A 15,538-nucleotide genomic window follows, 5' to 3' on the forward strand; every position below is an offset into this window, starting at 1 on the left:
CTTTGGTTCATCTTCTTTTGATGCAGTTCCTGCTAGAAAAAAGAAAACAGATAATGCTATGAAGACTAATCGTGATCAGTAGGGGTGTGCAATTTGAGAAAACCCTATCCAGTTTTCAGTACCCAGTTTTTGACATCCTCCCATTCCATTTTTAGGGAACGTCCTGAATTCGGAAGGGCTTTCTGTATTCATGCCAAAAAATTTGGTCCATTGACACCTATGGGGAAAATTTAGAGGCTTGTTTCTTTGTCATTTTAGGCATATCAGTATGAAACCTGCCTCACTTGTTGGCCACATGCAAGCTGGCCAAGTTTCAGAATGTTTCGCCAATCTACTGATTTTTGGGAAATTTTAATATTTTTTACCATAACTTTTATTTTTTTTTTAAAGACTCACAAGAGGAGATTCTGCGAATCGAAGTCCCAAGTGCACACCACAACGGGGAAGGAAAATGAACACAGTCAACCGGGCCTCTTACTGGCTGAGAAAGAAAGTGAGAAACACATAGAGATAAAAATTAAAAACTTCATGCCCCGAGAGGGAACACAGTCTCCTTCAATGCCCACATCACACAAAGTGCTGCTGGGAAATAGAGTTCCCATTTATTTGCGTCAAGCAGACACAAGGGTGGGGGAAGTGTCTTGAGGAAAAGATGAAGGAGCCTGCCAGGTAAGAAAACATTGGAGGAGCCTGATTTGCAAGGCCACAGGCCACCTCCACCTCAGGTAGAGTGCTGCTCGGCCCCATTAGCCCCCATTAGCCAAAAAGATCTGGCTACTCTGATCCCTTTTGGCCAAAGCTTTGGCTGTTTCCCACCAGTCTTGTTTTTATGCATTCGGCAGATGAATCTCCTCAATGCCAGAATCTGGGTTACCAAAAGGATATTTTGTACACCCCTGGTGATCAGTGCTGCTTCACCTTTTAAGCAAGCCTTGACGGGCAAAATAAAAAGATCAATTTGAATTTAAAGTAGAATGTATTTCTTCTGACCAGTGTCATTTGTTCATATTTAAATCTCTTTTGTTTTATTTCCATATCAATGCGGGGCATTTTAAAGAGTTGGCCAGCTTTTGATATCGCCAGACTTCATTGTCAAATAAGATGTTTTTTACCATAACATTTTTTAAAAGTACACACAATAACAAACTTATTTTAAAATCATGCTGTAAAGTATCTTGAATGCCTATATGCATTTTTAACATGTCTGCACCTCAACTTTAATTTCTAATATGATCACTTCAAGATCTTTGTATAGGAAGAAAGATGAGAAAGAATCGACCACTTTTGAGGAATTGTTAATGATGATAACAAAGCAGAGACAACTTTTTTTTGCTTTGGGGCCGTATTGTGTGGCTGGTCAGGAGGGCCAGGCCAGGAGGAAGGGAGGTGGGGCACATGCTGGGGGGATGGACCTGAGAGGAAGAGGGCCTGAGAGAGGGAGGGGCCAGAAGGGTGTGGGGCAGGGCCCAGGTCAGCAATTGCCCCAATCTTCCTCCCCAAATACTCCTTCCTCGATTTTTGAGCTGTCCCTCAGCATTATGCTGAAAGGAGGGAAAGACAGAGGGCTCTCAATCGCTGCGTGCCTTCCTCAAGCCATTCTCCTGACATAAGTACAGGGCCACCCATACCATTCTTATGCTGGGAGGAGGGTTAGACGCGCAGTGGCCGAGAGTGCTCCAGGGGCTCTCAGCTGCTGCATGCCTTCCTCCACCATTGTTTCTGCATAATGGTCACCACATCTTTATGCCAAGAGGACAGGGAAAATGAGGATGGCCTGAGATAGGGGCCCAGGGGGCCTTATATTGCCCATGCCTGCTCTAAAGACTAGAGCTTGAATCACCACTTGGCAAGGGACACTTGGGCAAGTCAGACTCCTCAGCCTTAAAACAAAGGACAAACAGTTTCTGAACAAGCATGGGAAGAAAACCCCATGAGAGGATCAGTTTCCATACATCAGAAACAACTTGCAAGCACATATTTAGTTGCAAGCCATGCCTCTGACCAACATGGTCCATAGAACTGGAAGAAGTCCCAAGGACCATCCAGTCCAACCTCCATTCTGCCAAGCAGGAATACACAACCCAAAGCTCTTTCAATGGCTGTCCATTCAGCCTCTGCTTAAAAGCCCACAATGAAGTCAACTCCACAACACTCCCAGGCAGCATATCCCACTGCAGAACAGCTCTTACCATCAGGAAGTTCTTCCTAATCTTAGGAGGAATCTCCTATTAATTTGAATCTATTACTTTGTGTTCTACTCTCAGGAGCAACAGATAACAAGCTTATTGGGAGTGAAGAAAGAATTGCAACATTCAGTAGTTTGTTGGGATGAGAAGCAGTGCATTTCGACTGTTTCTAGGGGTGGTTATGTAAGTATGTACCTATATAATTGAAAAGGGTTTATGCATGAGTGAGAATGCAAGTCTATGCATAAGCATTGAAATGTAGAAAATAATGCTGAGATACATTCTGCCAGAAATATACTTTCTCGTATAAGAGGCCAGAGCAGAGGTCACCAAAATCTGACCTTGGGCTAAAACCTTTAACTGCCTAAGGCTGACAGAATCAAACCATAAATTAATCCTTTCTTATGTCCATTGGCCATGGTTCCAGTCCCAAATATCTCATGCAGATGTATCAACCCATCCCATGGAAAGTCCAATTGACTGTAACATATGACAATGAGTCTCTTTGTGTAAATAGAGCCCCCTTCCCCACATACCTGAGTGAAAGAATGGATATATCTTCAGATATAGTGATGAGAAGAAATGTTCTATAAAGTTCTGTGCTGGAATGACAGTTTATAGGAAGAGACGTTCCAAACACACCTCAAGTCTCCACAAGACCACACTGTTCTTGCTGTTCTTCAAAACCACTGTAAGAAAATATGCTCATGCCGTTGCACAAAACTCGGGTCAATATGGGATGAAATCGTGCTGTTCCTCCAATAAATGTAAGAAGAACAATGCATGCCACATTCTTCCTTTCTTCACTTCATAAGTTGCTATCTTCACATCACAAGGCCAGAACGTCATTTTAGTGGCTATCAAGATAATATCTAGCTTTAAAGGCAGAAACTCTGACTATGTGAGGCTGTGGCATCTCTACTGACTTTGGTAATGTAGTTAAATGAAACTGGATCCTCTTCTCTCTCCCCCTTCATTCATCACCATACCTGTGATACTTAAACAAATATGTTCAAGCTCATGCAGTGTCACTTTAAGTAGGATCACACAAGAAAACAATAGAACTGGTGTGCTTTCCATATTCAGATTATTTGTTTATTGATATTTGATGTTTGCAATTTAATTCTAAATGATATGCATTCTAAAATTAGAGATACAGATAGGAGATTAGGAGAAAAAATACAAAGGGAAAGAAAAAGATACAATAGTATAGTATAAGTATAGTATATAAGTATAGTATAGATTCTGAGTATAGTATAAAGGAAAGAAAACAATAATTATTATTCTATATCCCAATAGAAGCAAAAAAAGAGAAGACTGTTGCATGTATAGGTTATCTGTGAATCAGCAGGAACATGTAGCATCCATAATGCATATGCCTTTAGATGAGGCATGGGAAACCTTCAGCCCTCCAGGTGTTTTGGACTCTAACAGCTGGTTGGCTGCTAGAAATTATGGGAGTTTGGGTCCAAAACACCTGGAGGGCCAAAATTTGCCCATGCCTTTTTTATACTATTCAAAGGTGTTTGTATATTTTAACAAACCTAAGTATAAAGAGGTATTTTTAACAAATTTACAAAAGGCTGACCCTGACCCGGGGGGGGGGGGGGCTTATAACTGGCTCTCATTTCAAATTTCCTGATTCCCTCTGCAATAGTCTTCCTCTTCCTTGAAAAGTTTCTCCAACACTTTATTGATTTTGTTGTTGGATCTCCCCCCTTTATCTCTTCCCACCAAATAATAAATCATGGGGTTAATAGCACTGTTTACAGAGACACAGATGTAACTATATTCATAAAAAAAACAATTTTCACAGGTTATGTTAAAAACGTGAATGGCATTATATGGAAAAGCAAAGAGGAGAAAGAAGAGAAGAGTAAGCCAAATGGTTCTTAACAGTTTTCCTTTCTTCTTTTGTGGTGGTCTTAAGCAGAATTTTATAAAAATGGCTATAGTGGACACACACATGATGGGCATGCAAACCACAGCATTCAAGAAAAACTGTATATACAGCATGTGATCATATCCATTTAATATGAGAGTGTGACTTATAGCAGTAGTTAAGAAGCTGGAGATCCAGACAATGACACACAAAGCAGTGGATAAATGTGTTGGCCGGTGGCATCGATGCCAGAGTGGGAAGAAGAGACACACACACCTGTCAATGCTGATGATTGCCATGAGGTACTGACTAGCAGTGAATGTGAACGCAAAGATGGCAAAGTAGAAGAAATTGGAAATAGAGATACTATTAATCCAATTAATAAGATAAAGTATTTCCCAAATCATTTCATTGTTGAGCACAGCAAAATCTGCAATGGAAAGGTTCAAAATGTATGTGGTGAAGGGAGTCCTTTTAATACGGAAGCCAAGAAGCCAAATGACAATTCCATTCCCCACAAGTCCAGGAAGGCAGATGAGAACAGTGATGATGCTTTTGTAATCTAAATAATTATCCCCATTATCTGGGAACGTGTTATCCTTTTGTGACTCATTATAATCCATTATATTCTCGGTTGCATTATATTCCAAGGAAGCATTCACAGAAGCGAAGAGTGACTTGCTGAATTTTGTCATCTTGAAGGTTTATTCTGGAATACACACTCCTTCAAGGGAAGAGAAAAGGAAAAATTACTTTCCAGCTCTGCAGAATAATGAACAATCAAACTATAGTCTGGAGTCCTTTTCTTCCCTTTTATTCATGCTTATGAGAATCATAGAGGGGGGTTTAGTTTGGAGTAGATGCTCCTATAAGAGAAGAGACAGAGGGATAATCGCTTTCTAACCCCCAGCAGAATAATGACTTGAACAATACACCCACAGGCTGGAGCAGGCCCGTAGCCAGGATTTTGTTTCGGGAGGGGCTGGGATTTTGGTTCGGGGGGGGGGGGGGCTCAGTCTGAGCGGGAGAGGGTCTAACCTAACAAACCTTTTGTATAGTTATCCCAATACCCCCACGCATATGGGATATATTGAGCATGGTGATCAGATCATGATATGAATAAACATAACAGTTTAAATAATAAATGTCAGGCCTTCTCTCGGACCACCCTGAGAATTTTGGAGGGGGGGCTGAAGCCCCTCAAGCCCCCCCCCCCCCCCCCCCCGTCTACATGCCTGGGCTGGAGTTATTTCCACAGAGTACTTTCTTGCTACCTGTGTTATCCCAGTTTTTCTGAACATAGTTCCTTGCATACAGTGCCCTTGTTCTGGTGGGTGAGGGGGCTTTCTAGGTCCAGCTCTGCTTCTAGTCACTGATTCAAAGGGTAGCAGAAAGTCTGCACTACTTAGGAAGTAATAATCAGGTTTATGATGAAGATGGAACGTCACTGGTGCAGCATCAAGTCATCTATTTATTTATTTTATTTCTTTGTGGTATTTGTGGTATTCTCAATCTCGAAGGGGACTCAGGGTGGTTCACAGTGTTGGTAACAATTCAATGGCCGTGATAAAAAACCCCAGCATAAAACATCAAAGTTGACCCTCCCCTAATAAAATTTTAAACATTATTGAACACATCACATAAAATAACATCATATATCACACAAAGACATAGCCGTTGTCCATAAACAGTCCTGGTCATTGCACTTTCAACTTTCACTTTAACTTTAAATATTCCCATGATGGGCCAAATGCCTGGTTCCACAGGCAGGTCTTTATCTGTGGTGGCACAGTTTGTTAAAGCACTGAGCTGCTGAACTTGCAGACCGAAAGGTCCCAGGTTCAAATCCTGGTAGCGGAATGAGCGCCCGCTGTTAGCCCCAGCTTCTGCCAACCTGACAGTTCGAAAACATGCCAATGTGAGTAGATCAATAGGTACCGCTCTGGTGGGAAGGTAACGGTGCTCCATGCAGTCATGCCGGCCACATGACCTTGGAGGTGTCTACAGACAACGCCGGCTCTTTGGTTTAGAAATGGAGATGAGCACCAACCCCCAAAGTCGGTCACAACTGGACTTAACGTCAGGGGAAAACCTTTACCTTTTAAAGGTCAGGAGGGAGCGACCTGATCTGTGAGATTCCTCCGGCCCTAAGAACCTGGAGGGCCATAGATTGTGTAGGCCTTGTTTAAGTGGTCTTAAGCCTCTGTGGTGAATTTTGAAATAAAATCAAGCAGAAGAGATTGAAATACATAATGCTCTATAATGAAGGTACACAAAGTGCAGGTTTTAGATTGATTGTCGCTTCCTCTGACTTTTAAAAACTTCACTGAATTCATACCCCCGCCTTACAAATGGCACATCATACAACTTCAATGCCTATGGTTTACTGTTCGTACCTTTGTCAGACTTTCTTAAGGCCTATAAAGGTTTTTTTTTTTTTTTTGGCTTTTATATTTCAGAAGATAAAGTCTCATTATCTTTGAGTGCTTTGCCACAAAGCAACCTGAACAAACATAAACTAATGATAAATAAGAGGGAATTAGTTATAAACTATCAATATCTATGTAACTCTATGTCTGGAATTTCCAGTCTGGGATTCAAGGTTGTTTAGAAAGAGATACATTTAAAAAAATGACTTCATGCAGTTTTTTTAAAAAATATGATGAAACTAAGAATGGAATAAAAGAAGTTTCAAGCATGATCAATACAAATAAAGCAAGAAATTTTATAACACATTCTGAAATGTCTGCCTCTTCAAAAAATAGCTATAGAAATTTCAGAAATGTTCACAATCAACTTAGGTCCTATATGCAGATAAAAATGGAATAAAAAGAAAGTAAAACTATTTTGAATTATATATGTTCCAGTCAAGGGATGGGTCGGATCCATTGGTCTTTGAAGTGTGTGTCACACTTCTGTGGGTGAGGAAATTGTAGCCTTTGACTAAATGTCACTGCTGTGTGCGTAAATGGCCAGTTCCATCTATTTATCAGTCATTGGAAGGGATTGCTACCCCCTTGCCCCCCTTTCCTATTGCATGACCATGTGCTGAAAGAAATGGCCATTTTGGGGAAAGATCTGAACAGGATGAAGTTTCCAAGTCCAGCATCTCTTTGCCTTGTCAGATTTCAAAATTAGTGGACATAAGAACTAGAACAGAGTGGAGAAGGTGAGGGGTGAATCTGATGTAAAGCCCTTCTATTTGGTTCTATATCATTTTGAGAAACATAACGGTTAACTAAAATTCTCTGCAGGGTTTAACTGGGAATGTGAAGGGAGATGGGCATGGGTGAACCAGAGAAAGGGAGAATTTTGGTTCTTAACAGTTTTCCTTTCTTCTTTTGTGGTGGTTTTAAGCAGAATTTAATAAAAATGGCTATAGTGGACACACACATGATGGGCATGCAAACCACAGCATTCAAGAAAACCGTATATACAGCATGTGATCATATCCATTTAATATGAGAGTGTGACTTATAGCAGTAGTTAAGAAGCTGGAGATCCAGACAATGACACACAAAGCAGTGGATAAATGTGTTGGCCGGTGGCATCGATGCCAGAGTGGGAAGAAGAGACACACACACCTGTCAATGCTGATGATTGCCATGAGGTACTGACTAGCAGTGAATGTCAACATAAAGATGGCATAGTAGAAAGCAAAGTAATCTGGAAAAGAGATACTAGTAATCAAGCTAAAAAGAGAAAATATATCACTAATCATTTCATTGTTGAGTATAGCAAAATCTGCAATGGAAAGGTTCAAAATGTATATGGTGAAGGGAGTCCTTTTAATACGGAAGCCAAGAAGCCAAATGACAATTCCATTCCCCACAAGTCCAGGAAGGCAGATGAGAAGTTTGATGATGCTTATGAAAGCTAAATAATTTCCCCTGTTATTTGGAAATGTGTTATTGTTTTGTGACTCATTATGATCCATTATATTCTCTATTGCATTATATTCCAAGGAAGCATTCACAGAAGAAAAGAGTGACTTGCTGAATTTTGTCATCCTGAAGGTTTATTCTGGAATACACACTCCTACGAGGGAAGAGACAAAGGAAAAATTACTTTCCAGCTCTGCAGCAGAATAATGAGCAATCAAACTATAGTCTGGAGTCCTTTTCTTCCCTTATATTCACGCTTATGAAAATCATAGAGGGGGGTTTAGTTTGGAGTAGGTGCTCCTATAAGAGAAGAGACAGAGGAAGAATTTCGTTCTAGCTCCTTGGCAGTATAATGAACAATGCACCTACAGGCTGGAGTCATTTTCACTACTTTCTTGCTGCCTGGGTTGTACCAATTTTTCTGAACATAGTTCCTTGCATACAGTGACCCTTTTCTGGTCCAGCTTTATAGGTCCAGCTTTGCTTCTAATCACTGATTCAAAGGATAGCAGAAAGTCTGCACTACTTGGGAAGTACTAATCAGGATTATGATGATGGTGACCATCAAGTCATCTATTTTTTTTTCATTTATTTGTGGTACCATATATACTCGAGTAAAAACCAATCTGAATATAAGCCGAGGCACCTAATTTTTCCACAAAAACTGGGATAATTTATTGACCCGAATATAAGCCGTGGGTGAGAAATGAAGCAGGTAAATTTCAAAATAAAAATAGATGCAGTACCAATAAAATTACATTAATTGAGGCATCAATAGCTTAAATAATGTATGTGTGTGTGTGTGTGTGTGTGTGTGTGTGTGTGTATATATATATATATATATATATGGAAACAGATATACAGGTACATGGATCTATATGTATATAGGATTTGCAAAGACCTGCAAACATATGAGGGGAAATTCATAATTAAATTAATGTATATAGATAGATAGATACAGCTATATTAGTACATAGGGATTGCAAATGCATGTAGAGGGTTCATGCCTATATATCTGTAGGAGAGATTAACAAATATTTCAGAGGAAAATGCTTTTATAAGATTAATGCATATATATTTTCTTCTTCCTGACTTGCAAGGGCGTCTTTTCCTTTTCAAAACATTCCCTTGGTTAAGAGCGAGGGAGGCTTTGGAAAACACATTGATAAGGGAGGGTAAGAGAGAAATATATAATCTATTGCAAGCAATGACCTCCAGGTTCTATTGCCTGGCCTTGCTCTTAACCCCATTATAAGCCCAGGGAGGCTTTTTCAGCTTAAAAAAGGGCTAAAAAACTTGGCTTATCTTCGAGTATATATGGTATTTATATACTGCCCTTGTCACCCCTGAAGAGGACTCAGAGTAGTCCAGAGTGTTGGCAACAATTCAATGACCTCAATAAAAAAAACAGTAAAATACCAAAGTTGTCCCTCCCCTAATAAAACATTAAACAGTATTAAACACATCACATAAAATAACATCATATATCACACAAAGACATAGCCATCTATGCTGTCACTATATATTTGTAGAAGGAGCAGATGGGGAAAGATATGGCAGTCCTTTTCCCCTTTCCGGGGCTCAAGAGTAGAACATTAGAATGTATCCGCTCAATTACTTAGTGAATGAGTTTATTTCAGTCTATGTTCGTTGAAGCCAGATCTGTGATCCTCCAGGTGTTCTGGGCTTAGAATCATAGAATAATACAATTGGAAAAGACCACATGGACCATATAGTCCAACTTCCAGTCATGCAGGAAAAGCACAATCAAAGTACCAGCAATAGATGGCCATCCATCTGGCTACAGAATAATGGGTCGTACTCAATTGCCCTTGGGGTCTCTTCCAACTCAATGATTCTACGACAAACAGTCAGGTGGGATTGGGTTCCCTTTCCAATGCTTTCAGAAGAACAAAAGAGGTTTGTTTCTTTATAGTAGAATCATGATGATGTTAATGTTACTCTATACAAGCTGCCTGAAACAGGTATAGCTTACTTACTTAGGCGATCCCTCGTAGCTCGAGGACGATTGTCTTCCATCATGTGGCTGAAGAGACCGATTCTTGACCCGCATATTCTCCCGCAGTGAGGACATTGGTTTCCAGGTGGAAGGCGGTCCCAGTCGGGGTTAGCTTGACGCTCCTTCCTCTTGGCACGTTTCTCCCTTAAGCCCTCCGTTCGTGCCTCTTCGAACTCCGCAGCACTGCTGGTCACAGCTGACCTCCAATTAGAGTGCTCAAGGGCCAGTTTTTAAAGTTGGCTTTGAGCCCATCTTTAAATCTCTTTTCCTGCCCACCAACATTCCATTTCCTATTCTTGAGTTCGGAGTAGAGTAACTGCTTTGGGAGCCGGTGATCGGGCATTCGGACAACGTGGCCAGTCCAGCGGAGTTGATGGTGTAGGAACATCGCTTCAATGCTGGTGGTCTTTGCTTCCTCAAGCACGCTGACATTTGTCCGCTTGTCTTCCCAAGAGATTTGCAGGATTTTCCTGAGGCAACGCTGATGGAAATGCTCCAGGAGTTTGGTGTGACGTCTGTACACAGTCCACGTTTTGCAGGCGTAGAGCAGGGTTGGGAGGACAATGGCTTTGTAAACAAGGACCTTGGTATCTCTACGGATGTCCCAGTCATCAAACACTCTCTGCTTCATATGGAAAAATGCTGCACTCGCAGAGCTCAGGCAGTGTTGTATTTCGGTGTCGATGTTGACTTTTGTGGAGAGGTGGCTGCCAAGGTAGCGGAAATGGTCAATGTTTTCTAATGTTACACCGTTAAGCTGTATTCCTGGCTTTGCAGAGGGATTAGCTGGTGCCTGTTGGAAGAGCACTTTGGTTTTCTCGATGTTCAGTGAGAGGCCGAGCTTCTCGTATGCTTCTGTGAAGGTGTTTAGAGTGGCTTGTAGGTCTTCTTCTGAATGCGCACAGACTACGTTGTCATCAGCATATTGGAGTTCTATAACAGATGTTGTGGTGACCTTGGTTTTGGCTCTCAGTCTGCTGAGGTTAACCACAGGTATAGCAGGTGATAACAGTATTGAGGTATTTAAAGAGCTATGCATATGTATATAGTTTGAAGGGTAAAATACAAAACAATTTGCCTTGTAATAGTTTGGTACATAAATCCAAGTTTGAGGGGTGTGTGACAACCTCTAAAAGTAAAACTCCTTTAGTGAATATGAGAAGCTTAAATGCAGAGAGATGCGTTTAAGCTTGCATGCATCCACCTTAGCTGAATATATTAAGGTTAACAGAATACCTAGAGGGCTACGTATATTTAAACATCTGGGGATATTCACCCAGGACCCTGTTTTTAATAAAAAATGGGTAGCAGTTTTAAACAAATGCTCACATGACCTTATACTCTTACTAATTTCTTGCTCTAAAGAGGAGATAGAGAAGATCAAGACTCGGTCCCATTCTTTACTACAAACACTTAATATGGAAGACCAATACAAAGATGATTTAGCAGCCTTATTCAGCAAACTTAAGGACTTATCTCAAAAAAATAAATCATTCAAAATTTAAAAAAATTGAAAGAGATGAAAATGACTACATCCACAACAAAGTTTACCAATGACTTTGCTGAGGAAGCCAGTATGGAGCCTGCTGGATATCATCACGTCGCACAGCTTCTTCTTGTGGAGCTCCGTGATGGCTGCATTGCTGAAGTGTTTATGATGAGGAATTCTGAACACAGGAGGCAACCAATGTTCAGATTAGAAATCATGGGGACAGCACAGGAACACACTGGAAAGGTATATTCTTCTACAGGCACAGCATCCATTATCCGAAACTCCTGTGACCAGAAGTGCTTTGGATCTCAGATTTTATGGATTTTGGAATTCTTGTATTTGCATAAATGTACATAATGAGATACCTTGGTGGTATGTTCTGTATATACTTTATATACATTGCCTAAACTTAATTCATAATTTTTGTATATAATTTTGTGCATGAAGCAAAGTTTGTGCACGCTAAACCATCAGAAGTCAAAGGCATTACTTTTTCAGCTGCTCAGGTGGGCAATTTCAAATTTTGGAGTATTTTTTATTTCAGAATTTACTCTAAAGAAAGCTAAACTTGTACATTTCAATCTCAAGGATTTAATTCTATTCCTGATAATAGGAGCTCTTCTCCTTAATTCTCAAAATCTACCCCCTTTTCTTAAATAAAAGTAAGAACAGTTCCTTCCTTAAGAGTTTCCCCACCCAGTTCACCAAATTGAGCATTCACAAGGCTACAGTCATATAAACTTGTCTTTAGAACAGAGTGAATCCGGTACTGCAGATTCTGTGGATGATCTTTATTGGCACCCCTCCTAAAACCCCATCAGCTTCAAGGGATTCACTGTACAAGGGCTAAACAAAGTGGACTCACCTTTCAGTTGTTATGGAGAATCACATGATGTATGGCTGGAATTGCAGCAGAAGCATCACTTCAACCCATTAAGCTAAGTCAAAGGGAAAGAGAATTTCCTCTGGATCTTCCAGGAAGCTTGGCTGTGATTCTGGTCTTTTAGAGGTTCCAGCCTGCCCTAAAGACCCACCTGTGTATTGCTCACAAAGGTTTGCTAAAGATGTCAGTTTTGATGAGATCAGTAGCAGACACCCAGGCATGTGACCTCCAGAAGCAATATGACCAGTAAACATCTGAAAGGAAAGGCTTCTGGTTGAAGAAGGCAGTGGTGGCGGCAGCCCCAGTGCACTCTTAACCCAACCCAGTTGACTTTATGGTCATACACACCTTATCCAATGTGTTGTCGAAGGCTTTCATGGTTGGTCTCACAGGGTTGTTGTGTGTTTTCTGGGCTGTATGGCCATGTTCCAGAAGTATTCTCTCTTGACGTTTCGCCCACATCTATGGCAGGCATCCTCAGAGATTGTGAGGTATACTTTTTCTCTGGAGGTTATTAAACTGAAGCTGGATGGTCATCTGCTGAGAATGCTTTGATTGCGTTTTCTTAGACTAGATTAGAATCATAGAATCATAGACTAGTAGAGTTGGAAGAGACCTCATGGGCCATCCAGTCCAACCCCCTGCCAAGAGGCTAGATGGCCCTTGTGGTCTCTTCCGACTCTGCTTCTATGGTCACCAAATGAGCTGAGAAACACTTCTCCAGAGCAGTTTATTCCAAATTTTCAGGGAAAGTGTAGATGTAGATGAAATTTGATTAAAGCTGCTCCAGACTTCTTTTCCTTGTGCTTCTGAGAGGGGTGCTGTGATGATAAATTACAGCTTTGTAGTTTAACTGTCAGGATCACTTGGCTGTTATAAGTATCTTTGATGTACATCAGAGTATAAAGATAATTTCTAACTGATGTATTATCTGGCATGTCCAGCTGTGTGTTGTGACACAGCACTCAAAGCAGTAAGTGCAACACATACAATTTCCTATTTTAGATGTGATCTACTCAAGCAGTTCACCCCTTGTATTTCTATTTTCTAAATGCAAAGTTGGAAAACTTGGGCTGTGAAGAAAGGGAATGGCTACAAAAGAGCAAATGGAATCACACCATGAAAGAAAGGGCAGGTATTTGGAGAAGGAAGTATGGCAGTTGTGTGAACAAGCGCACTCTGGAAAAGCCCAGAGGCACCATAACTATTCAGCCATGGCCTTGGCTGAATTATTCTTTTGTCAATGATAAAATAACACAAAATTAGAAAGGAAATCAGGGGATAATAATATTTTCTCCCTCATTGTCTAAATAAGTGGTTCCCAACCTTTGGTCTTTCAGCTGTTTTGGGCTTCAACTCCCAGAAATCCCAGTCAGTTTACTAACCGTTAGGGATTGTGGGAACTAAGTACAAAATACTTGGAGGACCAAAGGTTGGGAACCACCGGCCTCCATATTATACATGTCACAGGTTTGTTATGGAGAATCCCACATGATACAGACCCTTTCGGCAAATAAGCAAACAAATAAAAAAATAATAAAAAGAAGCATTTTTTCATCAATACATTTTTTTCATGAGATATTCTATCTGATTCATAGTCACAGAACTTGCCTCTACTTCCCAGGGTGCTTCTACATGTGAAATGAAACTTCATTTAAAATGCTGGTTCATTCCGCAGTTTGGGACTACACATGAGTGGAAAACCGTATCTCAATGGTGTGGTGGGTGGCCATACAGCCTAGTCATGCCAACACCAGATTGGCATGGCTGAGCATGACCAGAATCATGCCAAGTAAACATCCTTCTGATGGAATTACCGGCATGTTCTTATGGGAGTCTTTATTACCTCCCCGCTTAAAGCAATACTTATTTATCTACTCACATTTCTGTTTTTTGATCTGCTAAGTGAGCAGAAGCAGGAGTTGATGGCAGGTGCTCACCCCAACCCGGGCTTGAACTGCCAATTTTTCAATTGGCAGGATTTTTTAAAAATAAATTCACATCTTAAAATTGAATGTGTATGCCTGCCGAAAGATATGAGTCTTCAACTGTACCTTAAATTCCAGCAGCTGATCTAGATGTCAAAGCTCTTCCCCCGGTCATTCCACAGTCTTAGGGCAGCCGATGAAAAGGTCCTCTGAGTGATGGATGCCAGTTGGGTTTTGGTAGGCTGAAACAGTCACCACCCAGAGGACCTAAGTGTTCGGGGCAGATTGTATGGGGGAAGGCAATCCTGTAGGTAACCGGGACTCAACCATCTAGGTTTGATTCCCCCCTCTCATATTTAAAGGGTCTATTATGGATTCCTATTTGTTTTTATCATCCAAATTCTGTGCAATGCTTGAATAGCTTCTTGTACCCTTCTTTTACTTTCTGATTACATCACCACTGCAAAAACACTCAACAATAACATATTATCAAAAAGAAATGTTGGTACAGTAGAGTCTCACTTATCCAACATAAACGGGCAAGCAGAATGTTGGATAAGCGAATATGTTGGATAATAAGGAGGGATAAAGAAAAAGCCTATTAAACATCAAATTAGGTTATGATTTTACAAATTAAGCACCAAAACATCATGTTATACAACACATTTGACAGAAAAAGTAGTTCAATACGCAGTAATGCTATGTAGTAATTACTGTATTTACGAATTTAGCACCAAAATATCATGATGTATTGAAAACATTGACTACAAAAATGCATTGGATAATCCAGAATGTTGGATAAGCGAGTGTTGGATAAGTGAGATTCTACTGTATTACCAACAAAGAATGATGCTATTATTATATCTTATTAATGTATTCTCTGTCTTTCTTTTAAAATGGGACCTAAGGTGGCTCACAGATAATATTAATTAAGACAATACAATTAGATACCATGGATATTTATTTCTCTTCAAAATCAACTGTTGGTAACAGTTGACCTCTGGTTAGAATGCTCTAGGGCCAGGACTTCCCAGTTCTCTGTTTTTATACCACCTTTTTAAAGATTAGGTTTAAACCCATCTTTAAAGCTTTTTGTGTTGTCCACTGACATTCTATTTTCTGTTCTTCAGCTGAAAATAACGTAACTGCTTTAATGGTGATTGAGCATTTGGACCATGTGGCCAGTCAATCAAGGCAATTTCATCCACAAACACTTTTATGCTTTTAAAAATCAAAATATGAAGTTGCCCATGCAGTCTCAGG

The 15,538-nt window shown here is 40.4% G+C and overlaps 1 protein-coding gene and 1 pseudogene across 1 annotated transcript; both read right to left on the reverse strand.

The window, feature by feature from the left end:
- Positions 1 to 2,145: 2,145 nt before the first annotated feature.
- On the reverse strand, positions 2,146 to 5,201 carry LOC134298633 (mas-related G-protein coupled receptor member H-like). Its single transcript, XM_062979415.1, has one exon. The coding sequence runs from the start codon at positions 4,761 to 4,763 to the stop codon at positions 3,816 to 3,818; it is 948 nt and encodes a 315-aa protein (XP_062835485.1). The 5' UTR covers positions 4,764 to 5,201; the 3' UTR covers positions 2,146 to 3,815.
- Positions 5,202 to 5,335: 134 nt separating this feature from the next.
- Positions 5,336 to 9,769, reverse strand: LOC134298771 (mas-related G-protein coupled receptor member H-like; annotated as a pseudogene).
- Between the last annotated feature and the right edge of the window lie 5,769 nt (positions 9,770 to 15,538).

The sequence above is a fragment of the Anolis carolinensis genome, chromosome 4, assembly GCF_035594765.1.
Source record: "Anolis carolinensis isolate JA03-04 chromosome 4, rAnoCar3.1.pri, whole genome shotgun sequence".
Lineage (NCBI taxonomy): Eukaryota > Metazoa > Chordata > Lepidosauria > Squamata > Dactyloidae > Anolis > Anolis carolinensis.